This window comes from Rhizomucor pusillus, assembly GCF_041956525.1.
Source record: "Rhizomucor pusillus strain CBS 183.67 unplaced genomic scaffold VTP01scaffold_16, whole genome shotgun sequence".
In the NCBI taxonomy this organism is placed as follows: Eukaryota; Fungi; Mucoromycota; class Mucoromycetes; order Mucorales; family Lichtheimiaceae; genus Rhizomucor; species Rhizomucor pusillus.
Window position 1 is genome coordinate 62,419 of NW_027192158.1, and position 25,558 is coordinate 87,976.

Genomic DNA, 25,558 nt, shown 5'->3' on the forward strand with positions numbered 1-25,558 from the left:
CGAGAGATATGTACGATAGATTATGTTAGGAGGAGGATGAGTTGAGAAGAAAAGGCTAGGCTGCTGGGATGGTTACGCACAAATTTCGTGCTGTGCGGGGGAAATGACGGTTTCGAGTTCATCGTTGTTATTATCCTCAGAATTGCTGCTTTGTTCCTTTCGACGACGGTCAGCAAGCATCGATTCCATTTGTCGTCGCCATTCCGACTTCAGTGTGAGCAGTTCCAGCATGTCGTGGTAAGTGAGTCTGGCAACTTCCTGAGCTGTTCGGTCTGCATCAACAAGAATTAAGATCTGTTTGTATTCAAGAAGCCTAAACATGAGATCTTTACCGTATTCTTCGTTGGCAAAAGTGCTGACATGCTCAACGTGGCAGGAAAATTGCACACGCTTCATATTGTTGTTGCTTTTCTTTTCAACGGATGCCATGAGTACAAAGTGAAAAAAATAGAAGACGCTCAAAGGAAAGACAGGTTGTCTAAAAAGAAAGGACTAACAAGCTTACTCGTAGTTTCTTTTATACTTTTTTTTTCGTTCCGGATTCCGCGGAAGCACAGTTTGTCTGTGCTTTCCCTTGCTGTCCTCCCTTTTCCTTCCCCCTCCCCCCAAACAGAGCATCCGCTCATTAAACAAACATGGGATCTCTTGTAAATTTTCTGTAACTTCCATGCAATCAATCAAACGCTCCTTATTGGGATGGAAAGTGACAACGGATCGCGTATTTTCTTTGCAATGTTGCCAATGTTCACCTTCTTGTTGAGCTCATCGTCCCTCTCACTTTTCTCTTTTAGGCAACTAAGGAGTGCATCGATCTGATATATTGATAGTAGATAAAGTATTATACTCTGCATCAAATCGGGCGTTCTCATTCTCGGTTAGACGCCCATGCTTAAAACAGCAAAAACGAAAGGAGAGAGGTAACACTCTTCTTGACACTGGTAAACGGGTTCAATGACTTTGTGTCTCTTTGGACGATGCTAAGCCAGCATCACGTTCATTTCCATATTCTATGCGACCTCGAAAGCAACTTCCGTTTCTGGGTACAATCGCGCCCACCTGCAGCAGCGGGCCAGTTGGGGGTCTTTGGGCACATGTGCTTCCAAAAAAAGCGACCCAATTTTTCGTTGCACCACATGAGAATAATAACATTTATGCAATAATCGACCGATTTCTAGTAGGCTGGAACTTCTCTTTTGACGGGGGGTTGGCATAAAGATGGTAACGACGACGACGATGAGACCACGAGAACATTCTGCTCCCCCGATCGTGGTACTTGTTGACAGGCGGTAGTGGGAAAAACATTATATGGCCCATTTATGTATTTTTTTAGAATAAACAGTTGGTATCAGAGACTATCAACAAAGCAACAATCCGCCGTGCAGACATCAAGCAACCCGCTAAGCTATAACCGGAATACGTCAAAAGGAATAAAGCGTGCTTCCGGTTCCTCCCACATCCCTGGTGCCTCGTGCCCTGAAGATTGACACGACGAATTGATGTTTGTTCTAGTTACGTACGTACATGTATAAATTTAAACGTTCTGCTGCTGCTGCTGCTGCTGCTGCGAAGCGCGTCGCCGCCGCTTCTCAATGCAGAAAAGCGAAATGAGATGCACGCATCCGCGGGTCACCTACAGGGAATATAAGTACAGGTTGTCATGACGACAGCGATGCAGCGACGAGCGCGCTTTCAGCGTGTGTGCACGGAGAGAGATCAGATTTTTGCCTTTTCTTTACGTCTCTCCGACATTCCAGCAAGTTCGCGTTGTATACTGTCGGGGAAAACACAGCGGCAGCTGCGGCAGTTTAGCCCTTTTTTAAAGCCGCAAAGCGGGGCATTCACGCGCAAGCTTTTCACTTAGTTCCTTCTCTGTGCTCTCCCTTACACAATGGACTTGTCGTGGTGCATCATTTGTGACAACCGCATTGACGGTGATGTGGTAAATATTCTGATCACTGATCTAGCACCGATCTCGGCACTGATCGCTGATTGATCTTGTAGAATGACTCTGAGCTCTACTGCTCTGAAACGTGCAAGAACAAGGACGCTACCATCCCTTCGCAGCAGCAGGCGCAGCAACAGATGTTGTTCGAGCTCCCGGCGCGTACACGCGGCGCCACGCCCAACTTGAAGAACCTTATGTTGCTCAGGAACAAGCAGCAACGGCCTCCTGCCCCATCCACATCGTATCCTTGGATCCCGTTGTACCGCAGAAGACACGGTATCCAAATCTCGAGACGACAGCCTTCCGTCTGCCGCAAATCCACAACGGTCGGCAACTTTGTTCAAAACCATGGCAGTCAGCACGGCGTGGCTTTTTAAACGACGCAACAAGAAAATCATTCACATTGCACGATCACCACCACACCCCCCGTTTCAGCATTCTTTTCCCACTATCATTTCCCTCGTTCTCCCCGTAAGAAAATGATGAAAAAACATCCCAGCTTTGTATATATACATATAACCATCCAAAAAATTGATCCATCAGTTCTTTAGCTAGCATCTACTCCCCTTCCTGCTCATATATATATATATGTTTTCAAAAATAACTCAAAATACCCTATTCCCTTCCCATTCACAACACAAAAATCTGTTTTTACTAGCATTCCGATCCTATCCTATCCAGCATTCATTAAACATATCTATCTCCCCATCGCCTTTAGCGGGTAACGTGCTATATATAGATGTCTATTGCTGTGTACTGTGTCTTGATGATAGCGCTGGATAGATTGAGGTTGGCTCACGAATGTCAATGCGAGATGTCGTGAATATTTGATATTCACCGAGTACCTTACTCATATTCGAATGCTGACAAGTACTTCGTTTTGAAGTCACCAGTCATCATGGATATATTCTGAGGTACGCGTATTACTACGCCAGAATTTTGCAACAAGCTAGCACTTTCGGCATTAAGATCATTTACTTGTGATAGATTGCTGAATGGCATAAAAGGATGGAACAAGGAGCGAAGGGAACGGGTAAGACAAAGAATTGCTCTTTATGCAAACGACATCCGAGGAAAAGACGCGGTTTTCCTATTATTCCTAGAAATGTGGAAATTTACACTGCACTCAATGAAGAGAAATTATTTGCGATCCCTGAATCATCAACCGCATTGAGGCCCAAGTTTTAAGATGATATGGTGTTGTTTTTATTGTTGTTCTTTGTACAAAGCAATCTAGTGTTCATCACCACCTTCAGCAGCGTGACCGGCCTTGGAGGTCAAGTAAGCGTGTCGAGACTTGGCCCAGGTGAAGATACCGTAGCCGATACCAAATGCGACACCGACGTAGGGAACCTGAGAGATAACACGGCGAGAGGTGTTGAAAATGGCGTTGTGAAGAGCACCAGCAAAGAGCTTCTGTTCGAAAGGCGAGAGCATGTAGGTCACGACACCCTAATTAAAAAATTAGACCCGTCAGTCTCTCTCCTTTTCCCTAAGATCATCTTCATTCACAAAATGTGAATGGCATTTCCTCCAAAATAACGTACACGTTGAGTAGGGCCGCCCAAGTTGCCCCACCTAACACCAGCATGTTAGCGAAACACGATCATCAACATTGTAAAAAGAAAGCGAAAACGTACCAGCCCATGTAAGTTTTACCGCCAGTGCCACCCATGTTTTCTTTTCAAATGGTAGTTGCAAGTTAGTACAAACAGTTGACGGTGGCCTTGTCGGCGCATGGTCTACCTTATTGATTCAAGTTTCAAAGCAGGGGGTGAATATTGAAAAGGTGTTTTCCGTCGACTAGGGCGCCGGCTCAAATTGTGACGTCGTTTCCGCCAGCGTCGTCGGGGCCTAAAATGCACTTACCAATCTGGCACTGCTCGTATCTGTTCTTCAAGGAGGGAAGTTTGCCTAGCAAAAAACTGATGATGTATACTTAGTAAAATTGTTTTCATTTTCCGCGCAGCAATGTCGAAGTTTTGTGGCATTTCTGTACTTAGGATCATGGAAGTAGAAGTCTCTTGCTTTTCATCTCCTCATCGTACCTCCAGTTTAAATATGTAAATAGTCCTCCAGGTAATGCTGGATGGCAGTCATAGATGAAAACAGGCATATGCAAAGAGGAAATTCAAAGCTAGCTGATATCTTGCGAAATCTGAAAAGATATCTATGCACTGCATCTAAAAGGAATCGGGTACCTGTGATAGGATGTTTTTGCTCATTATTATCTCTTCTTGGCACTACTGCCTGGCTAAATGCAACATCCCAGCTTTTATAGTTGGCAAAATCTATTCGCTTACTCAATATGGAACACTAATTGGAGGTACTGTCGCCTATCTTCCGGCCTGAGCGTATTCTATGCAACGTGGCCTCAACGGTAAAAAGTGAATGATCTTTCTCTCGTACCGGTGGCGTTAGCGTAGTAATAAATCGGGAGACGACGAGCTTCACGTTGCATCCGTAAACAGCAACTAGTAGTTGTTCATGTTCACCGGTTTTGGAAAACGCACATGGTGGCAACAAGTAAAAATAGGGGAGGACTTGTCACGACCGGGCCGGATAAACCATTCGCTTGATCATGGCGAAATGTATCGTGGGCGTTTAGTTAGGCGAAAAAAGCGTGGTCTATACGGATACACGGTATGGCCATGTAGCACAGGGGCAAAACGCCGATCATATTGTAATAAAGGTGGTGAATATTTAGCCTTTTTCTACGCACACACTTGTTGCACGACCACCACCCAGTCCGAAAAATAAAAATTTAGGGAAAAAATAGAAAACAAGTCGCCGATCTGCTCAACAAGAACGTCAATCAGTGAACAGGTCACGGAGGTTCTGAGGGCGCGAATAGGAGTATCTAGCAGGTGTATCGATACGTTGGGAGATTTCCCTGGAACATCATTGCAAGTGGCGAATCTCAAGTGTTTCGGCGTAAAAAAGAAAAAAAAAAGAATTCACAGAGTGAAACAGGAATCCGTCCGGGTATTACATGCACAAAGAGAACAGGATAGTGGAAAAATGTGATCTCCCTAGTTACCGTATTATTCATCATGGAAGGTTGCATCCTCTAACTTTGTTGAATGGATAGTACGCTGTCAGATGCCTGGAGACTTTTTGCATGGTAATATATATCACACGCGTGCTTTAGTTTGATCGACCGTGACGAAAAAACGTGGCTATGATTGTCGTCGTCACCCCCTTGTTGATGGGATAGCCTCCCGGGATGGAGGCGGGAAGGTGCTTCGGCCTTGTACAACACGAGGTTCTAAATTCGGATCTCCAAGTGAATCGATACAAAATGCCACCAAACAAGAATTTCGAGCCTCCACGGGGACAGAATAAAAAATAGCTGCGCCAAATGCAAGGCACAGGTAACTGCGCAGGGCTTTGCTTCTGGATGTCAGAATACCCATCAGCGTCAGCAGCAGTACATCGATCAGCATATACATGTATAGAGAGAGACAGAAAGCGCGCAGGTTTCGTCGTAGCCGTACACAGTTGGCTATAAATTGGGTTGGGCAATTACCTCATTTGTAAACTTAGCTCGCGTGGATGAAAACGAGCGAGGATATAGGAACCTTCTCTTAGGAAATGTGAAAAAGCCAAGTCCGTGTTTGAAACCTTGTTGTTCTTCTTCCACTTCTTCTTTCTCACTTTCGCTTTACTCCTTTGGTGCGATAAAAATACTTGTCGTCCTCCCTCCTATTTTTTCCCCACTGTAAATTGTGCGTGCGGGTGTGCTGTACGAGCTGACTGTTGCATAACACGTTTGATGGCCGCGGACTATGCCCCGGTTTTTGCTCGGAACACATCCACAGCAAAAAAATAAGGACAACAACGACGACGATAAACATTCCAATCGATTGCAGCTAAAAGATACAGTAAAAACTTGGTGGCGCCGTCTGAGACGGAAAACATCATCGTCATCAGCATCTCCAAAATCAGCAACATCATCATCTTCGCGAGACTGGCGATCCCTCTCTCCGCACGAGCCTCCTTTGCCTTTTGTCGCTTCATCAAACACCCAACGTGGGATTGCACCGACCCTCGGACGAACCACCTCCAGTCGGCGTTCACGCGCGGCCGGTATCATCCCGACCTTTGAAGTAAGTTTGTTTTCAGTTCTCGACGAGAAGGGAAAGGCATGGAGTGGTGGCGAACAATATCATCGTCGGGGGGGGGGGAAGACCTTGGTGGTGGCGGGCAAATGCATCCTCCAGCTGATCTATTGCAGCATTCCTTTTTGCGTCTTTGTTTATGTCTTTTCTACACGTGGCATAAATTGTTCTGCCATTTTTCAAACGCCCCCTTATTTCTTTCCTTGTCTTCCACCACCATGTTTACGGGTTACCCTTTCCGAGATCGGGGTTCGGGGCATAGGCTAGTTGTTACATAAACATGTGCTGACAAGCTATTTCTTTCTTTTTAATCTCAAAAGGGTGGCATTGCACCACGCTTTCTTTCATCATCGTCTCGGCAGTCGGCGGGTTCGATTGACGAACGTCAAGCTCGAAACTTATATACCATCTTTGAAGAAGAAAGCGATTTAGCCATGACCGATTCTTCCGTGTCTCGATCGCGTCCTCTTTCGTGGCAAACTGACGACGGCGGCGTCGGCGAACGCCAAAAGCGATTATCCGCGCACAGCAACCAAACGCAGTTATCGGACGATAACAACTCTGCTGCTTCCACCGCTACAACTACCACCACTTCATCATCCGCTATCTCCTATCAACTACCATCTCTGTGGCATAATCAGCAAACTAAACTTGAACCTCAGTTCGACTCATCCCTCATTGGTGACGAACACAAGTGCCGCCGGCAGTTTATTGCCATGATTCAGTCTGCACACCGTGCATTGAATCAACAAAAGACCGAGTTACCAAAGCAAGTCGAATTGCTCTTTGACGCGCAAGATAACGTCCAATTCATCATCTTTAACACGAATGGCAAACAAGAAAAGCATAGATCTAGAGCGTAAGTACTACTTTGGCAGTTTACGAAGGTCTACGCCTCCTCAATCTCACTGTAAATTACCCTTTACAGAAATGGTCAATACATTCCACCGGAGTGGTCGGTACGCGGTGCTTTCGATACAAATTTGACAGTTGTTTGGGGATTGGGCATTTCCCTGTATAGAATGCTCGTCGGCAAATACCCCTTCTCGGCGCTAAACGACCGGAAACTGTTCAAGAAGATGCTCCACGCTGAATTTAGTATCCCTCAGCATTTGTCTGACGGTACGTTAGCTGCTCCGGGAAGTAAGGCTCAGAGAGTCTAAATTACTATATTTAGATGTCAAGGATCTACTGAGGAGAATGATTGCCCCTGAACCCGCACGAGCATCTATTGACCTTGTCCTTTTCCACCCTTGGATAAAATCTGTCAAGAATGAGTACGTGACTCCAAGCCCGAGGCCACAGCCGCCGCCCCCACCACCTGTGCAACTAGTAGACACAGCAGACTCGATTTCTGCCAACAAGGCCTGTTGCGACGATAAACACATAGTTCGAGCGCTGGCACAAATAGCGTTTCTCATCATTGAAGGCCCATTTCCGCCACCTAAACGCCCGTACAAGGAGTTGGCTCCAGTGGATCAGCGACCTAGTACAAATGTTTTTGTCCAACAAGACGCTGCCGGAAGAGCAGGTTTCTCTTCTCCTGCTTTTGTATAATTTCCTATACTCCTCCTTATATCTTCCATCATTACTAACTTGTTTTCTTCATTACTTTACTCCCTCCCTTCCTCCTTATTATTATCCATTACCGCTTGTATATTTTGCATTTTGCATGTAACATTCATCATCCCGTAGACATGGACAGATGTACCATAAACGACCAAGCAATCATTAATTTTATTCTCCATCATCACATCGACGGTCTATTTAGCCAAAAACTGCTTGTGCTCAGGGATCGGGTTGACTAGAGTGTTCTGAGACAAGGCAGCTGCCAAGTTTTGCAAAACGACCAGTTCCATTTTGTGAGTCGTTTCAGCAGTGTACGTGCCGATGTGCGGCAACAGAACGGCACGAGGATGAGTCAATAGACCAGGATGAACCTCGGGTTCCTATATACAGATAGCTAAGACCATTGTTTTCTGTTTCCGAAAACGGTATATATATATTTGTATACCTCTTCAAAGACATCTAATCCGACTGCAAGAAGTTTTCCGGATTCCAGCGCACGCACAAGTGCACTTTCGCGGATGACTGCTCCGCGCGCAGTGTTCACCAAAATAGCCCCTTTCTTCATCATTGAAAACTGCGGCGTATCCAGCAAATGATACGTAGCTTTGCTCAACGGTACACTGACAAACAAAATATCAGAGGTCCGGAGTAATGTCTCAAAATCAACGTAGGTAGCATTAAATTGATTTTCAACTACGAGTGGTATGTAAGCAACATAGATTTCAAACACTTTACAGATCCCTTTACCTTCTGCATCGAGTCGACTGCGGTTGTGGTACTGGATCTTCATATCAAATCCGAGCATGCGTTTTGCTACAGCTTTTCCTATACCGCCCATACCGAGAATACCGAGAACTTTGCCTTCGGGGTCGGTTCCCATAGGTACACCGTCTCTAAATCGTCCTAACAATAGTTTGGGTTAGATGTATTTTGTTTACAGGGTTATTACTTCCACCATTTACCTTGGCGCAAGTTGCGTTCGGCCATGCTTGCATTTCTGCAAGCATTCAGGATCAACGATACTGCAACATCTGCAGTGGCCTAAATATGTATATTAGTTAAAGCTGTTACAGATCAAGAAGACTGGGTATACTTGCATAATCCACCGCTCCAGGCGTGTGAGACACATAGATGTTTCTAGCTGCGCATGCATCAACATCAACGTTGTTGTAGCCAGCTGCGCCCCATACAAGGAACTTTACCCTGCGTGGCATATTCGTTCAAGCGCCTTCTTCTCTTTTGACATTTGTTTTCGTCCATTCTGTGCTTACCCTTTGGGAAGATTGTCAATGAATTCCTTATCAATTGGACCATAGATCTAAAAAAAGCATCCGCAATTCAACAACTCATGTAAAAAAGAATCCAGCACCAAGTAACGATAGCTTACAGCAGCTGCGTCGCTTGTCAGAGCAGCGATCGTGACATCCTTGTATCGTCCTTTGCAGTCGTCAAAGAACTCCTGACGTGTCCGGGACTGGACATTTTCGATCTGAAACTTTTGCGAGAGTTCCTTGAGTTCCTCCGTAGCAAACTCGAGGGCACCTATCATCAACGCGCGTGGACTAGTGGTCATATTAGGATGCAGAATACCGGTGAGAAATGAAAGACAAAAGGGAATGGTATGCGAAACTGCTTTTAAAATGGCGGGACAAGACTGCGCGCGGGAAAACATTTTCGGTCAAATAAAGGTTCAATCTAGTATCATTATGGACAGGTTACCTTGATGCGTACCTTTTCGTCAAGGCTTCTTCGAGGTATGTACTCCCGGATCTTGCCATACACTTTAACTTCTGAACTTCATCAATTTTGCTATTCCTTTTTGCCTTCCCCTTTTGCTCTGTCTGTTCATGAAAATCAAGCCAGATTCGCGGGAGGTTGGTGACCTTAAAATTCCCGACAAGGTTCTGGTCTTGATCCGGTGTGCTTCCCAGCATAACCAACTTCTCATTCTGTCATTCGCATTTGAACAGCTGAAACTTGTAAGGAAGAAAGTTTGCAATCTATTATAACCTTTCCATAGCAACCGAATCCAGCATATTGAACTATCCCTTTAGGCTGCTTTGTAGAAATATGCACAGAAGATGTTTGACAACTGTCTCGGTGAATAGATCAACTTGCTTGGGAGCCGATAAGTATTTTCCAAAACTATGCCTAATTTTGTTATCAGGAAGATCAAGCTCATGACGAATACGTCGAAAAAATACAGGATTGTATGCTCATTCTACAATACCCCTCGTTTTACAGTAGATCTATGATATGATGATGCTGAAGGTACGAAATCTCCATCACCCACCGAGATAGTATATTTAGACGTGAGTTCTGAAAGGTCTGTTCTGATGATAACTTTCAATTCCTTCAAAAACAAGTGTTTGTTTGGATATATGTAGCATATCGATCGATACTTTGGTGGTTGCCATGAAGATAAGGATGTACATATTCCAACTTCAAAGCTTGACTAGGCAGGAGTGAAAGCTTTGGATATATCATTTCCCTGTAATTTGATCCTGTACCTCTAGCGTCTATCGCGCGTTGAGAAGCATTCGGGGAACACTGTTCATTGCTGCAAAAGAGCAGTAAAACTCAGTAATACAATCAACCGATATGACGAGGATTCAGGCAGGGACGTCGGGGGTCCAAAGCAGGCCTAAATTTCGGGCTCTCGCTTCAAACGCTATACTCCTTTGTCCTTTGACACTTCTTGGCCCATAAACCTCATTCGTCATGGCGTCAGGTTCGCTCTTCCGTTCGGAAGAGATGTCACTTGTCCAACTGTACATACCCGCCGAGGTAGCGCAGCCTTGCGTTGCCGAGTTGGGTGAGGTTGGCAAGATCCAGTTTAGAGATGTAAGGTTCTGCGCATTGAAGCATTTGAAACCTTGACCCCACTCAACCCGGTACAATTGCACAGCTCAATCCAGAAGTCAATGCTTTCCAAAGAGCATTCGTGTCCGAGATTCGACGTTTGGATGAAATGGAACGTTGCTGCCGTATGTATATATTTACGAGTCTGCTTAAATTCTGAAACACTAGGAGCCCTGACGGCGTTTTAGGCTTCTTTCAGACACAAATTGAAAAGGCTGAAATTCCTATACGCCCGCTCACCGCAGCTGCCTACAGCTCCCGCGCACGCTCGGCCCAGGAGATCGATGACCTCGAGGAAAAGCTAAAGGAACACGAAACACGTATCCTTCAAATGAACAGCTCTTACGAGCGCCTGCAGCGTCGTTACTTGCAGCTCACCGAACTCAGACATGTCTTGCGCGAATCTGCAGCTTTCTTTGAGCAGGTACGGTGACAGTTTCGATGATGGCAACTTGTCATTCCTAAACCGAGTGTGTTAGGCTGAATCGAGACAGGATACGATACGAACCTCAATTGACGAAGCGGACGCGTCAGCTCCACTTTTGGAACATGATGTTGAGCAGCAGGCATATCAAGACACGAACCGCGTTAGTCTCGGTTATGTGACTGGTGTCATCTCCCGTTCTCGCATGCAGACATTCGAGCGTGTCTTGTGGCGCTCTCTTCGAGGCAACTTGTACATGAACTCGGCAGAGATTGATGAACCTATCGTTGATCCAGATTCCGACGAAGTTGTCGATAAGAATGTGTTTGCAATCTTTGCTCACGGTCGAGAAATCATCAATAAGATTAGAAAGATTTCTGAGAGCTTGGGTGCTACCTTGTACACCGTCGACAATTCCGCAGACAAGCGTCGCGATGTGCTGTTGGAAGTTACCGGTCAGATCGAAGATTTGAACAATGTACGATGATAACTATCAATGTTTGCACTACACAATCCATTCTCACAATTTCTTTTTCTTAGGTTCTTTCTACCACCACCCAAACTCGTCGTGCCGAGTTGTTGAAGATTGCCGAGAACCTTACTTCATGGACCACAATAGTTCGCAAGGAGAAGGCCATCTATCATACCATGAACCTCTTCAACTACGATGTCAACCGCAAGTGCTTGATAGCTGAAGGCTGGTGCCCTACAGACGATATACCTATTGTTCAACATGCGTTGAAAAATGCTACAGTAAGTTGTGAATTATCGCAGCCATTGAATTCCATCCGCGAACTAACGATGTGCTCTGTGAATAGGAATCTTCTGGCACAAACTTGCCTTCAATTTTGACAAAACTCTCTACAAAGAAAACACCTCCTACGTACCATCGTACCAACAAGTTTACCTCTGGCTTCCAGGGTCTCATTGATTCCTATGGTATGGCGCGTTATCGTGAAGTCAATCCTGGCCTCTTTACCGTTGTCAGTTTCCCCTTCCTTTTCGCTATCATGTTCGGCGATATCGGTCACGGTTTCCTCATGTTCCTCTTTGCACTGTACCTCGTTTTGAATGAGAAGAAACTGTCGCAGAACAAGGGAGAGGTACGTGTAAATGCGTTCACGAGGGGAAGAGCGAGAATATTAGCAGTACTGACGTGCGGTTAAGATCTTTAGTATGTTCTTCAGCGGCCGTTACATGATGCTCATGATGGGTCTCTTCTCCATATTCACGGGTGCCATGTACAATGATATGTTCTCCTTATCCTTGCATGTCTTCAAGAGCGGTTTCAATTGGCCCACAAATTATAGCTCTAATGATACCGTTGAGGCCATTCCCAATGGCCACGTTTACCCATTCGGTCTCGACCCTGTAAGTCGATTGATACATCCATCATGCAGGATATATACTCACTAGGCTCCATAGGCTTGGCACGGCTCAGAGAACTTCCTTCTGTTTACCAACTCTTACAAGATGAAGCAAGCCATCATTATTGGTGTGATTCATGTAAGACTACTACTGAATCATATTTTCTGAAAATTTCGCTAACTGGATCCCGTTTTAGATGTCGTTTGCCATTATCCTCAACATTTTCAACCATGTCTACTATGGCAAGAAGATGTTTGTCTGGTTGGAGACATTGCCTCAGGTCCTCTTCATGGAATGTATCTTTGGCTATCTCGTTTTTTGTATCCTTTACAAGTGGTCTATCGATTGGTGGGCTCTGGATGAGAATGGCAACCATATTTACAATGCGCCTCCCAACCTGCTGAACATGCTTATTTTCATGTTCCTTTCTCCGGGCACAGTCAATCCTGAGGAACAGCTCTTCCCTGGACAGGCAAGTACGCTAACCTATATTTACTTGTTGATTTGATGTTACTAACTTCCAATTTAGGGTCCTTTGCAAGCGTTCTTGTTAGCAGTTGCCATCATTGCTGTGCCATGGATGTGGTTGGCAAAGCCTTACTACCTCAAGGCGCAAGCCAGCAAGCATCACTATGAATCAATTGCTGGTGATGAGAATGTAGCCCACGATGAAGAACATAACGGCCACGCCAGAAGTTCTGAGGCTGTAGATGACGATGAAGACGGTGAAGAAGAGGTATATACTAGTGGTTTAATCACTTAAATGGATCACTTACTCGATGATTTGCTTATAGTTTGACTTCGGTGAAGTAATGATCCATCAGACAATCCATACCATCGAATTCTGTCTCAGCTGTATCTCCAACACTGCCTCCTACCTCCGTTTGTGGGCCTTGTCACTCGCCCATGCTCGTAAGTAACCTATTTGATAGTGTGGAAACTTTGCACTAAATTTACAACAAATTAGAATTGTCAAGCGTGCTCTGGGATATGACAATTAAACTTTGGTTCTCATTCACTGGACCGATCCTCGTCATTGGCCTTTTTATTGGATTCGCAATGTGGTTCTCTTTGACTATTTTCATCCTGCTCGGTATGGAAGGTCTATCTGCCTTCTTGCACGCCTTGCGTCTTCACTGGTACGTCAGCTTCCGCATTGGCTTTTAAAATATAAGATATGTCTTCTAACACAGCTACATCTTTCAGGGTCGAATTCGATGACAAGTTCTACAACGGTGATGGTTACAAATTTGAACCATTTACCTTTGCTACTGTCTTGGAAGACTCAGAGTAAATAAAGAACTGCGCTATATTATCTCTCTTCTTTCTCCACCCGAAGATAAGAAGAAAATAAAACAAAATATGAAAAGAGAAGGACTGTGTATTACCACAGCTTGCATTTATCAGATGGGTTCATATTGCTATTCAAAGGGCACGAGAAGGCAGTCGCAAATGCTTCAGAGTTCATCAAAGGACCATTCACTCGCCATTTATCTGGAGCATGCGTGCTTGTACGCAGCTGTTACGAAACCAGAGTGAGCCCTCTCTGTCTGCTGTCAAACTTCTTTAAGGCCCTTACCTCGTCCAATGTGCGTTCCGCGGTAGCTTTGCTGCAATGCATGCGAGCATAACTTAGGAAGAATAGCTGCTCCGGTGTCCATCGATCCAAACCAGGCAAAAGCTTGTTGCGATCCTTGCGCGGCTGTTGCGCTTTCCATGCAGCGTATGCAAGGCTGAGTCCTCCATTGTCTGCAATGTTACCATCCAGTGTCCGCTTCCCATCAACAAAAATCTCCTCTCCGTCAGCAGCAGTGCGTACAGAAAAGTTGGAGTATTGTTCACGGAAACACTGCGTCTTGTTTTCAAATATTTCTGCCGCTTCCTCATTCCACCACTGCCCGAATTCGCCGTTGCTGTTGTAGAGATAGCCTGATGTATCGTAGCCGTGCACAAACTCGTGAGCGACCTTGGTACCCAGTGAAGCGTAATTTACATAATCCGAGACGTCAAGAACCAGGAATGGATCTTGCATCACTGCGATGGGCAGCGTGAGCTATATACATAGATAGTACTAGTTAGATCGATCGATTTTCAGTGGCAAATGTTGTTGGGTGGTCGAGTTCACCTGGTTCTTTTGCTTGCTGTATGAAACAAACGGTTGCTGAGGAGCAGTGCCTTGCCAAGTATTCTTGTCGATACCTCCTTTCAGCTGAGACCAGGTATTCTTGACCCGCAGAGCGTGGGCTGTCAGCATTCCTTGGAAGAAATCTTCTTGCGATACAACTACATCGCTGTAATACTCTGCAACGTCGATAGCTGATTTTATATTCGGATGGCTTTTAGGGTATCCAATCTGTCTACCGAGCTTCAATGCCTATTCACAGTGAGAGAGTAAAAGTTTTGTTTGAGTTCCTTGTATTTACTACTAAGATGTTATTGATGCGCGTACCTTTTGTCGGACAGCCTTTTGGGCTTCTGAATCTACTAGCCAGGTATAGTCCTTCATGACGTTGCGAATGAATGCATCAGTGATATCTACGGTAATGTGCTCAGCCAAAAGCATTGCGTCGATATCAGATTCAGCCAAGACATAGTAGCGTCCTAAAAGAAAAGGAAACGATTCATCCACGTGTCTAAAGCATATCTGGGAGCGGGTCGGCTGTATGTAAGCATCTGTTCCTGAAAGCTTGGCATCCAGTTTTTGTCGAGGAGCAATAAACATTTGACTTAGGGTATCCAAATATTTCCAGATCGTGCGCCAAATGAGGTATAACTGCAGCGTCCTTTTGTTGGATCGCTCCAAAACTTGCTGCGACAGGTCAGTGACGAACTTTGGGTGAGCTACGAGGACGTCGCTTGGTTTGGGTGCGCCTTCCGGGAGCAAGTGTCTCATGACAATTTGCCAGTTGATATTTGACGCCGATTCCTGGAGTTCATCCATTGTCCAGCGTTCCATCTTGAGCGCCAGGAAGGATTGTCTCGCGAGCTGCTTTTCAAACTGAACAATACGTCGAGCTGTGGCAACAGCGCTCCATGACTTCCACCCAAACTCGTTCTTCTCGTCGCTATTGAAGACCAACGTCAGGATCTCGGTAACAACTTGGGTGTAGGTCCTAAATATTTCGTCATCGTCGTAGTACTGCACAGGCATACTCAAGTCACCAGTACTGACAAAGATATTTGAAGTCTGCGGCGCGTTCGGATCAGGTCGCACGGATAGCGTGAAGAGAGGCCAGATATCGTACTGGCCCAAGTATCCCGTCGCCAAACTCAGTCCTTCAATAAACGAAACATCCATTGTCTCAACACTGTTGCCATCGTAGTAGTAGTGCAGCGGCAGATATTCTCGGATAGTTCGAAACATGTCATTCAATGGTGTCACTCCCAATCGCACCTTAGCATCTTCGTCCATGCATGACTGATAGAACGTCTGTAACTTTGTGAACATTTGCTTGTCCAGGATTTGGTCCGGTGGAGGCAACAATTCTTGTTGCATTCGTTTGCTGTTGGATATTACGTTCTCGTATGGCTCGGTGAGAATTCGCAGGATCTGCTGCTTGACCTTGTTCTTTGCATCAAGCTCCACGCTCGTCTTTGCCATATTTTCAGGCAACAAATTGCGATCCATCCAATGGCCGCCTTCCCATGCCCACGTTAACATTTGAACAGCTTTGCCAAAGACCTATCTCCACTTACATGCATATTCATAAAAATCGTCGCATGGATCCGATTCCACATTGACGTCCTGCATAAACGATTTTCAGTGTCTTGTGTATTCTTGTCAATCTGCTGTTATTTCTACCTGCAGAACACGAGCTGCTGTTAGGATGCAGTCTGGCTGCAAGCAGTAGAGCTACGGGTAAGCAAGCTGTTAGTCATTTTTCTCTGCCCAGATAAGAACATGGATGGGAAGCGCGTTATACCTTTTCAGGAGGTGTCGGCGTATGTGTGGGCGTTGCCGTTGGTAACGGGATGGTCGGGGGAGGCTGGTGCCACCTGTCCTGGAAACTGCTTCGAGCATACAAGCCAATGAAGACGCAGAGGAGGATTAGCAGCGTCGAGCTCACGAAAAACATGAGCTTCTCGAGGGACGTGAATTGGCCTGGCTGAAGGTACAGCGGGTAGCGGTACACACCGCTGCCGTAGTCTGTTACTGACGCGGCACGGCCGCCGGTGCTCTCTACAGACTGGTTCTCTGCATCGCCGATTCTGTCGCGTGAAAGTAAGGGTGCGCTGGATCCATCGGTCTGCCCCATTGACCTGGAGAGAGGAAGGGAAACGAGGGGTGACGTCCAGGAGCAGCATTTTGTATCACGATTGTGTTCCCAATGTGGCGATCTCTTCAAAACGCCAAATCCTACATTTTCCTCAGAATTAAACGCTACATTTACTAAACGAAAAGAAAAAACGAATGGATCCACGTTGCTGCTTTTATTCGTTGTTTGTTCTATTTATCAGGAAACAACAATTGGCGGGCGGCCTGAGCGTCATGCATGACCAGCGTTGGACAATGCATAACATATGCAAGCTGCTTATTCTTTAGACAACTAGTTAAAAAAGCTGGTTCGCGCAAGAGAGAAAGTTTCCATAAGGAATGAAGAGGCGGAGATGAAACGATGCCCAAGGGTGTTTCCACAACGAGCAAAAAGTTGCCACTTTAAGAAATATACTCAATTGTTTTCTTGAACACAAAAGGGCAATGACAAGAGGACGAAAATGAAGTTCGGAAAACAACTTGAAAGTGAAGCTGAAGACATTCCCTCCGAGTGGCGGCCTTATCTTATTCAGTACAAGGCCCTGAAGAAACTCATTGCAAAGGTTGCGACGGAGATCGAGAAACGAGGACTGTCGGCAGCTCTCTTGCGTCAAGCTTTGCAGAGCGATGAAGTAGATCTGGATCCGAACGCACCGAGAATTCAGTACTATTTCACAAGTAAAAGCATGCGAAAGTGTTTTATATGGACGGGACCCCTTTGCTGACTTGAGAGCAACGGTTGCCTAGGAGAACCGCCAAACGTTCGACCTTGCATTCGGTTTACGTATAACAGGAATCACAAAGAGATCAACGGGCTGTTGTCGAAACTTGTTGTAGAGGATGATAAAGTGGAAGATGAAAGTGAGCTCTCGGCTGCAAAGCTCTCGTATAGCCGAACCGAGGACCAGGTCGACTTTTTCACCCTGTCGCGCAGGAACAGCACAGTAAAGCACCATGGCGCTTTTGAATCGGAAGACGCCGATTTGACCGAAGAGAATATGAAACGACGACGAAGTGCGACTGCAGCGTTTTTGAAGCAATTAGCACAGCTGTCCCTTCAGGATAATGAGGACCATGAAAACCGGATTACGGAACTGGATGATGATGCTGAGCAAGGCATGACCGTCATTGTAGAAGAAGAGGACGGAGGAAAAGTTGATCCGGACAGTCCAGAACCAACTGAACTTCGAAGCATTGTTATCGAATTGGAACAAGATGATGAGTTTTTCCAGACATTGATGACGGAGCTAAGTCAAGCAACGGCTCTCCAAGACAAGACAAAGCAACGATTCGAGCAAGATGTGAACGAGCTGGAGCGGCGGATGGTCAAAGTGGTAAATGATGCATTGCAGATGTAATCACAACATGCGAGTTTGTGTTAACTTATTCCAAAAAAGGCTGCTCCTTCGCACGTTAGCGAAATGTATACCTGGCGTGAGATCTTCAGTGTCTACATGGATGCACAGATATTTCGAGGCAGGATCGAGTCTGACAGGACAATCCGATCGGTTTCAAAGTCAAAAGCGCAGTTGCAATGGTTTACACAGCAGCTCGAAAAGAAGAATTTATTGGCACGTTTCAAGACAAAGTCGTCGAAGCAAGCTTTTGAGCAGTTTATCGCTCTCAACACAGAACTCATCACCATGAAGCATTATCAACTACTTAATCAGACTGCTGTGACCAAGATCTTGAAAAAACATGACAAGCGCAGTGGTCTCACGTAAGTTTAGGGACATATCTGTTACTGGAATATTCAGGGAACTAACGATTTGTAAAAAGTGCTAGTTCTACATTTCCGAGCATTGTACGGAACGAATACATATTTAGCCCGAAGCTTGCTGATATCCTCTGTGCAGCTGTGCTTGCCAAAGTCACTACTGTTATACCTCAACCCGATGATTACTGTAAGCTTCCTTACCGAGCACAGTCTCCTATACTTGATATTCACCTTTTTATCTTCAGTGTGCCCTGTTTGCATGTCAATTGCCTGGCGACCGATACGTCTCGTATGCGGACACGTGTTTTGCGTGCGGTGCCTAATCAAGGCGCAAAAGAAGCATATGGATGATTGCCCATTATGCCGTCACCCGACTGCCGTTCAGCAAGCTTGCGCCCTGAACCTCGATGTGCCGATGCAGAATTTTATGAAAATGTACTTTCCCAAGGAAATCAAGCAAAAGAAGAAGGAAAACGAGAGAGAGCAAGCACTGGAGGACGTGCAGGCAATTATGGGTCGAGCATATACCGAGGAACAGCTTCTGCGCATGAACAGGAGGCAGCAGCAGGACGGTCAATGCACCATCATGTAAATATTTATATATACTTTTTATCGTTATTTATTTTTCATCTACATGTCTTCTTCTTCTCTCGTATCGTTCAATGCCTGCATAATAACAGCATCACTTGTATCCGCATGCATATACGCTAGATGGTCCTTTGTAACATAGTTTTCTACAGTGCAGGGCTGTATGCGGGCAGTGACTGACTTGCGCATGTCAAACATCAGATGGTCCACATAGGTGGCTACAAACAGATCAATGTGACAAGCTATAACAGATCGTAATCTTGTTAATATCCGTATTCAATTTTTTTCAACGTACTCTTACCGTCTTGAGGAGATGATGAGCGCTTATCATCGACCCGCACGCAGCCATTGTGTTGCTGTCCAGATGGCAGGACAACACCATCCATATCTGGTATGTACAAGGTAGTACCCTCTGGCAAGCCATTCACAGCTATGCTGACATAAGGTACGAGGTTTTGTCGACCTGATCCGTATCCAAAGAGGTTGCGCTGTCGGCCGGGTCGGCCGATAACCTCGAAAATAGCTCTATCTTGCTCTCTGTTGATTTGTTTAAGGTGAATGAGCGAGCCGTCGGCAAGAAGACACTGGAAAGATAGAAAACATTATAATTTGAGTCTGTATACGTATACTTCCAGCGCTGCCGTTTCATTACTTACTGTGTGATCGGCTTGGCAGTTACCCATCATCCCTTCCGAAACGTTGGCAATGGCTTGACCGAGAGTGTCAAAGATAGACATTGGCTGACCATCTTCACCCAGGAACACACGCTGGCTGTCCTTTGTTTCATCCCACTGGCCCTCCTTGGGTATCCAATACTGCGAAAGTGCAAATTTCATGCCGTGCTTCCTGAAGCAAGCTGGGATGACTGCGTTGGAGTTGGATACCTCAGGTTTTGGAGCTGCTGAACCTTCCATAGCTCTTGATATCTCTTCCAGACGATGCGCTGCTGCATTGTCACCAACGAATGTTAGCCGCCTGAAATCGATGACTGCTTCTCCGGCCACTAGGAGAGGTGCCAGAAGAAAAGCTAGAATTTTGAACCAGTAAATCATATGGATATATGTAGGATAGACTAACAATTATTATAATAATAATGATACAGGGGAAAAGCAGAAGATAGAGTAATATTGCACGGTAGTGTGTGAGGAAAACAATGAGTTATTTATTGGGAGATATGGTCTGTGAGGAATCTGGTTGTTTTCAAGATTGGCTATATGCGGAAGTAATCCGAAGAACCTGGTTGAGAGATCCAGAGCGCCGCAGTGCTGCATTCCTTCTAGCGTTAGGGAATATGAATGGAACCCCAACTTGCACACAACATACCTGAGCATCAAAAGGCCGCATTGTACCATAGCAGTTATGCCCAAATAAGCGTCGATCGGTTCAAGATCATGCATAGCATATTTTACAACGTATAAGCTCTAAAAAGAAAACCAGCGTTACCAAAAAAAAAAAAGAATTCATCCTTGAGGAATAGCAACGAAGCTTACAACTGAGCCAGCGAATCCACCGGCGAGCAACGCAAACCCCTGAGACAAAATGTTAATGTGAGAATAATACGTAAATGGTGACAAGTGATCGCCATACGACAAACAAAAACAAGCGCGCACGCCATAGAACGCTTTCATCATACGTTGCCCCTCGCAACGCGTCTTTGTCTATAATGCTCACACTGGAAATATTGATTGTTCACTTAGCGACGACGGAGCACGCACGATAATGCAACCCTTATACTTGCACTAGGAAGCCCAAACCTGTGACAATACCGGGTGCCCAATCCTCAAACCCTGCAGTCGTTTTTGCATCGGGCAGTCTTAGAGAAAAGACCAATCCGTCAACAAAGATCCACCATCCTAGAGCAAACTGTGACACGATCCTGGCTTAATCGACTTTGCAAATCGCAGTGTCTCTCACACTTACCAGCACTCCAGCGGTGTAAACTCCTATTTTCCTCTTTGCGTTTGCAGAAGGAAGGTTGCAGCGGAAAGGTGAGCAGGCAAACACTCTGTCGTTATCAAAAGCGTCCATAGGTCGAAAGCAGCATGACCACTTTGCATGGTGACCAGACCGGACTTTATTGGATCCTGCATAATCACAAGCCCATTTACTTGCAATAGAAGAAAAATTTCAACTTTTTTATATCTGTAGGAAAGGTATGAAAGCCAACTAGACTAGAACAGATATTTCTTTTTTTTTCTATATCTGAGCAAAACCGAAACGAGAGCATTTTCGCATGGGAGACTCGAATAAGCTGCCAGTGGAGCGAAGGATTTGATGTGCAAACGGGTTGAAAGATCCATTGTACACCGGAGTGCTCGGTCCCGACTTCATCAAAAATTCGAGTGGTGACACTGTGCTTTCTGCTGCTTCGTCTTCGTCGCTGGAGTGAGCGGCGGCTGCAATCTCTTCTTCAGCGTCGTCGTGTAGAGCTGATACTCCTACTGGAGCATCGTCGTCTGTGTCTTCGCTGGAATTCACCTGTGTACTCTGCCAATCGTTCAAGGCGTCGCCAAAAACAAACTGGATGAGACCATCGTAGTATTTTCTTTCTCGTCCTTTGGTTAATTCTGACAAATCCTCGGTACTTATTCCTAACGTATCCAGTTCGTTGTCATGAATCGTCGATGGGGTCGCCGGTCGTGATCCACTGCTACTTTCGGCCTTTTGGCTAAGTTGCTCTTTCCGCTTCTTCTTCTCCATCTTCCGTTTGCTAGCAGCTGCAGCTTGCTGCTGTTTCTGTGCCGCAGCTGCCGCCACGGCGACTGACAGCGGTGGTCCAAAGTTGTCAGGTGTCAGGGACCGTTCTGGGGGCGCTGATTTCAGAGTTGGCGTTGATGGACCACTGTTACCTGCTTTCGCCCACGACGCGCTTGCCGGTAACGCCGGTCTGTCGTCATCGTTTGAGCTGTGATCTGAGGGTCCCACTGATAAAGGCTTTGAATACGACGGATCCTGCCGTACGTTTTTGTAGGATATAGTTGCAACTGACTCCAAGGTTGCTGGCTTGCGTCCATTCTCGTTTATCGAATTAGAATGTAACGAGCTCGAATGATGGCGGTGCTCGGCATCACTTGAAAGTTGATCTCGCATCCGATGTTTTCTGAAAAAGCAGCTCGAGCTTAATATACATCCGGTGTATACAGCGTAGCTGTACGATCAAACTTACCCAGTTGCAAGTTCTTCTTTCGAAATAGTGTCGGCTTCTTCGCCAGGCTCATGCAAATACAAGCATGTTGGGTTTGGACATGTCATATTACGCAAATAGAATGTACAGTACTTTGTCGTACCATACGATGCTCTGCATACAAACCACGTGAATAGTCTGCCGCCGAGACCAAGAATTACATCGCATGGTCTTACCGAAGGATTCTTCCAGCCATAACACTACCATCCACTCCATGGATAGCTTTTGCTGCATCTTCTTTTCGATAATACGTGACGTAGATGGCAGCGCTCGGTTGCATCGTCGTGGTGCCACTGGCATTCGAGGTCGGCGCTACTGGTCTCTTGTTGATCACCACCTTTGCGATCTTTCCAAACTGTCCAAAGAAATCCGGAGAGCGAATGATCTACCACAAAGAATAGGATGAATATATTACTTAGTACTTGAACCCAACAGTGTACATACCTCCTCTGAAGCAAGTTTCGGATGAAGACCGATCACATACACCAGGTTTTTCTGTACAACACGCATATTCGCAAGATGCCGCCGGTTGGCCGCCTCCATATCCTTTTGCTGACGCTCTTTTTCCTTCTTTTCACGCTTTATGCGAGCAATCCTTTAATAAAAAAAATGTCAGCGACCAATAGAAGCAATGCCAAATCGATAGACAAAAACAACTTACTCGTCGGCGCTAATAGGCTCGAACTCCACCATTTGGTCAGAGTATTCACGACGACTGTTGTGCATTCAGTCAACAACTGATTCAAACGGTATCGTTAATTGAATGTGCCTTACCATGCTGGACATCGTCCGTTAAGATTTTCTTTAATGTGGTGCCAACAGAATCTGCAAATCTTGTAGAGAGGGATCAGTAATTGTTTCCTTGCAAGCACACCAAGTTGAGTGTTCACATACTTGGTATCCACAAGTGCAAGGTCGAAAATTGCGATCAGCAATATCGAGCTCCTCCATGCAGAGAGGGCACTCATAATCTTCTTCTTCAGAATCCAACATGGCGGGTTGTAGGTGATATGAATTGGGGGGGACGAGGAGAAAAGGACTGGTTCAAAAGTGGGGGTGAATTGGCTCAGACGACGGACTGGCAGAAAATGATCCAAGTTTCGTCGGCGTGACTTGTGAAACATCATCTTCTTTCCAGCCATGTTTGGCAGACTATTCGCAAAGCAGTGTGTGGCAGGAGCGAGAGCTCAATTCAACCGAGCGTCCCTCAATGTCAAGCAGGTCAGACACGCAGAAGTGATCAGCGTGTCCACAGCCGCGCTCTTTTCACGCAGCCATATCGGTAAGACTCAAGTAACATAATCGCACTAGCGTAACCTCTAAAGGCCCTCAATAAAGGTCGCATTCGGCAAATCGCTACCGAGGCATCCAGAGTCAAGGTCGACTATGATGCTAAATATGCTGAAAAGCTGAAGAAGATTGCCAAAGAGTGGGTAGCGACTTAGAATGATGTAGATATAATATCATGTCAAACCTAAACATTTCTGCAGGAAAGGTGTAACTGTCGAGGAACTCAAGGCAAAGGCCAAGGAGCAAGCAAAATCAAAACCGAAAGCTGCTCCAGAAGAGAAAGTGACTCCTCTTGCACCACCAAAGGCGACTGTTCAACCTCAGGCACCGGCTGCCACCCCCGAGGCTGTAGCTGCCAAAGCAAAAATGCCATACGACTCGTCTGCACCTGTAAGCATTTGTCTCATTTTCAATGGCAACTCTTATTTTACTCATCATTCCTGGACAACAGACCCTCGATAAGATTGTAAAGCTGGATTTGTTAGAAAAGGAGGATCAGGAAACTATTACAAAGATCTGGACTCAGTATCATGCAGACAAGGATGTCATTACGGCGATCATCCCCAAAGAGACTTACAACACCATCTTTGAACGAAGCAAACAATATCCCTTGGTAAGACCGGACGACGATACTTTTCAGAATTAAGAATAGACGGATCTAATTACTTTAACAAATCAGTTTGTCGTACCCATGCCACGTGAATCCGGCGTAGAGTTCTTCTTTATGCAATTCAATTTCCATCAATGCCATTTTACTTCGCTTCTGGAATACAAAGCCAAGGGAAGCGAAGCTAGACCTTTCCTTACCATCACCCATTTCCCAGAACTCGCAGAGTCCAAAGGCATCGTATTGATGAAAGGCGAGATTTCCAACGAACCACGCATGATCGATACTCAAAACGCCCAGTTCCTTGCATTCGCGTTGCAACAGTTCTACGCTACCGGAGGCGAAGCCAAGTTTAAACTTGTAGAAAGATTCCACAAGGCGCCTCACGAGTTTGATTACCAAGAGCTTATCAATGAAATTGAACGTGTAGTCTAAAAAAAATGTACATAGAAGTGACCTTTTAGAATCAGAAAAAAAAATAATTTTCCCCGCCGCCCGCTCTTTCCACAGTGCATGACAATTTTGTATGGTTTTGGGTCCAACAGCAGCGGTCAACTAGGTATTGGCCACCTTGACGATGTACAAATTCCACAGCCCTGTCTAGGATTACCAGACGATGATGCTATTATCAAGGTTGTAGGCGGCAGCAACCACGCAGCCGCCTTGACGAGAAGCGGACACGTCTACCTCTCAGGAACAGGTCAGCTTGGAGAAAAAGAACGAAAACGTATAGAGCAACAAGATCCAGAGATCAGCAGTAAAGAATGGGCACGTTTCAGAAAGCTTGGTGTCTCTTCAGACAAAGCCTGGAGAGACGTTGCTTGCGGCTGGTCTTTTACGATCCTTGTCGACAAGGAAGAAGGTCGCGTTTACGGTCTCGGCACAGCACGTTTTGGCGAGTTCAATGGTCCCCAGGAAGCAACCGAGCCCGTAGAAATATCAGGTTTAAAGGATATTGTAGCTGTTGCTTGTGGATGGCGTCACGTTGTGGCTATCGATAAGCAAGGACAGCTGTTTGGGTGGGGATGGGGAAAACACGGCCAGTTGTTAGAACAAGTTAAGATACGAACGCCAAAGCAGATCGATGTCCCGGAGCCTATCGTGCAAATCGCATGCGGCCATATCTTTTCTCTTGTGCTGGGTAAACACGGGAAGGTCTATGGATTCGGTTCAAACAAGTACCAACAGCTCGGTGAAGAAAAGACGCAAGAGCTAGTGCAAATGGTAGACGTGCAAAATATCTCAAGGATCTCGACAGGATGGCATCACTGCGGTGCATACTCTGATGAAAACAAGCGTCTAGTATGCTGGGGACGCCACGATCATGGGCAGACGGGTCCAGCAAAAGAAAATGTTGATTATTTTGTGTGCGGCTCTGAACACACGTTGGCTGTTCGCAATAATACGTTACTCGCATGGGGATGGAACGAGCATGGAAACTGCGCATCAAATGAAGAATCAGTATTCGAACCCCAGATTGTTCCTATACCCGACGGTACAATATCGATTATCGGCGCCGGATGCGCCAGTTCATGGGTCGGAATAGATAGCCAGACATCTGCGTGATCTCTTAATAACTATTTTACATTCATTACTTTTTGGGAATGCCACTGTACAATAAATATATA

The 25,558-nt window shown here is 45.7% G+C and overlaps 13 protein-coding genes across 13 annotated transcripts; 6 read left to right on the plus strand and 7 right to left on the minus strand.

The window, feature by feature from the left end:
- Positions 1–72: 72 nt before the first annotated feature.
- Positions 73–429, minus strand: VTP01DRAFT_3262 (uncharacterized protein; the record flags this gene model as incomplete). Its single annotated transcript, XM_069381814.1, has 2 exons — positions 73–272; positions 333–429. 2 exons carry the CDS (start codon positions 427–429, stop codon positions 73–75), a joined length of 297 nt encoding a protein of 98 aa, XP_069236420.1.
- Positions 430–1,888: 1,459 nt separating this feature from the next.
- Positions 1,889–2,322, plus strand: VTP01DRAFT_3263 (uncharacterized protein; the record flags this gene model as incomplete). The annotated part of the gene is made up of 2 exons (XM_069381815.1): positions 1,889–1,939; positions 2,002–2,322. The coding sequence occupies 2 exons, from the start codon at positions 1,889–1,891 to the stop codon at positions 2,320–2,322; spliced, it is 372 nt and encodes a 123-aa protein (XP_069236421.1).
- Positions 2,323–3,178: 856 nt separating this feature from the next.
- VTP01DRAFT_3264 (uncharacterized protein) lies at positions 3,179–3,593 on the minus strand (the record flags this gene model as incomplete). Its single annotated transcript, XM_069381816.1, has 3 exons — positions 3,179–3,397; positions 3,493–3,523; positions 3,586–3,593. 3 exons carry the CDS (start codon positions 3,591–3,593, stop codon positions 3,179–3,181), a joined length of 258 nt encoding a protein of 85 aa, XP_069236422.1.
- Positions 3,594–5,733: 2,140 nt separating this feature from the next.
- On the plus strand, positions 5,734–7,623 carry VTP01DRAFT_3265 (uncharacterized protein; the record flags this gene model as incomplete). Its single annotated transcript, XM_069381817.1, has 4 exons — positions 5,734–6,054; positions 6,387–6,925; positions 6,995–7,188; positions 7,244–7,623. 4 exons carry the CDS (start codon positions 5,734–5,736, stop codon positions 7,621–7,623), a joined length of 1,434 nt encoding a protein of 477 aa, XP_069236423.1.
- A 206-nt stretch (positions 7,624–7,829) lies between these two features.
- On the minus strand, positions 7,830–9,208 carry VTP01DRAFT_3266 (uncharacterized protein; the record flags this gene model as incomplete). Its single annotated transcript, XM_069381818.1, has 7 exons — positions 7,830–8,015; positions 8,081–8,328; positions 8,383–8,538; positions 8,598–8,676; positions 8,733–8,838; positions 8,907–8,953; positions 9,023–9,208. The coding sequence occupies 7 exons, from the start codon at positions 9,206–9,208 to the stop codon at positions 7,830–7,832; spliced, it is 1,008 nt and encodes a 335-aa protein (XP_069236424.1).
- Positions 9,209–10,356: 1,148 nt separating this feature from the next.
- On the plus strand, positions 10,357–13,583 carry VTP01DRAFT_3267 (uncharacterized protein; the record flags this gene model as incomplete). Its single annotated transcript, XM_069381819.1, has 13 exons — positions 10,357–10,479; positions 10,544–10,622; positions 10,686–10,921; positions 10,977–11,399; positions 11,462–11,674; positions 11,740–12,024; positions 12,089–12,292; positions 12,347–12,427; positions 12,486–12,761; positions 12,819–13,025; positions 13,084–13,201; positions 13,257–13,428; positions 13,496–13,583. The coding sequence occupies 13 exons, from the start codon at positions 10,357–10,359 to the stop codon at positions 13,581–13,583; spliced, it is 2,505 nt and encodes an 834-aa protein (XP_069236425.1).
- A 90-nt stretch (positions 13,584–13,673) lies between these two features.
- Positions 13,674–16,545, minus strand: VTP01DRAFT_3268 (uncharacterized protein; the record flags this gene model as incomplete). The annotated part of the gene is made up of 7 exons (XM_069381820.1): positions 13,674–13,808; positions 13,869–14,342; positions 14,415–14,663; positions 14,739–15,928; positions 15,986–16,034; positions 16,092–16,142; positions 16,213–16,545. The coding sequence occupies 7 exons, from the start codon at positions 16,543–16,545 to the stop codon at positions 13,674–13,676; spliced, it is 2,481 nt and encodes an 826-aa protein (XP_069236426.1).
- Positions 16,546–17,005: 460 nt separating this feature from the next.
- On the plus strand, positions 17,006–18,853 carry VTP01DRAFT_3269 (uncharacterized protein; the record flags this gene model as incomplete). The annotated part of the gene is made up of 5 exons (XM_069381821.1): positions 17,006–17,222; positions 17,292–17,878; positions 17,942–18,264; positions 18,324–18,448; positions 18,507–18,853. 5 exons carry the CDS (start codon positions 17,006–17,008, stop codon positions 18,851–18,853), a joined length of 1,599 nt encoding a protein of 532 aa, XP_069236427.1.
- A 38-nt stretch (positions 18,854–18,891) lies between these two features.
- VTP01DRAFT_3270 (uncharacterized protein) lies at positions 18,892–19,901 on the minus strand (the record flags this gene model as incomplete). Its single annotated transcript, XM_069381823.1, has 3 exons — positions 18,892–19,091; positions 19,145–19,433; positions 19,506–19,901. 3 exons carry the CDS (start codon positions 19,899–19,901, stop codon positions 18,892–18,894), a joined length of 885 nt encoding a protein of 294 aa, XP_069236428.1.
- A 158-nt stretch (positions 19,902–20,059) lies between these two features.
- VTP01DRAFT_3271 (uncharacterized protein) lies at positions 20,060–20,877 on the minus strand (the record flags this gene model as incomplete). Its single annotated transcript, XM_069381824.1, has 6 exons — positions 20,060–20,114; positions 20,173–20,270; positions 20,340–20,378; positions 20,437–20,521; positions 20,588–20,712; positions 20,770–20,877. The coding sequence occupies 6 exons, from the start codon at positions 20,875–20,877 to the stop codon at positions 20,060–20,062; spliced, it is 510 nt and encodes a 169-aa protein (XP_069236429.1).
- Positions 20,878–21,045: 168 nt separating this feature from the next.
- Positions 21,046–23,026, minus strand: VTP01DRAFT_3272 (uncharacterized protein; the record flags this gene model as incomplete). Its single annotated transcript, XM_069381825.1, has 7 exons — positions 21,046–21,949; positions 22,016–22,147; positions 22,210–22,418; positions 22,478–22,628; positions 22,695–22,748; positions 22,808–22,866; positions 22,928–23,026. 7 exons carry the CDS (start codon positions 23,024–23,026, stop codon positions 21,046–21,048), a joined length of 1,608 nt encoding a protein of 535 aa, XP_069236430.1.
- A 147-nt stretch (positions 23,027–23,173) lies between these two features.
- Positions 23,174–24,365, plus strand: VTP01DRAFT_3273 (uncharacterized protein; the record flags this gene model as incomplete). The annotated part of the gene is made up of 5 exons (XM_069381826.1): positions 23,174–23,315; positions 23,372–23,462; positions 23,524–23,713; positions 23,775–23,936; positions 24,003–24,365. 5 exons carry the CDS (start codon positions 23,174–23,176, stop codon positions 24,363–24,365), a joined length of 948 nt encoding a protein of 315 aa, XP_069236431.1.
- A 78-nt stretch (positions 24,366–24,443) lies between these two features.
- On the plus strand, positions 24,444–25,496 carry VTP01DRAFT_3274 (uncharacterized protein; the record flags this gene model as incomplete). The annotated part of the gene is made up of 1 exon (XM_069381827.1): positions 24,444–25,496. The coding sequence occupies one exon, from the start codon at positions 24,444–24,446 to the stop codon at positions 25,494–25,496; it is 1,053 nt and encodes a 350-aa protein (XP_069236432.1).
- Positions 25,497–25,558: the final 62 nt, after the last annotated feature.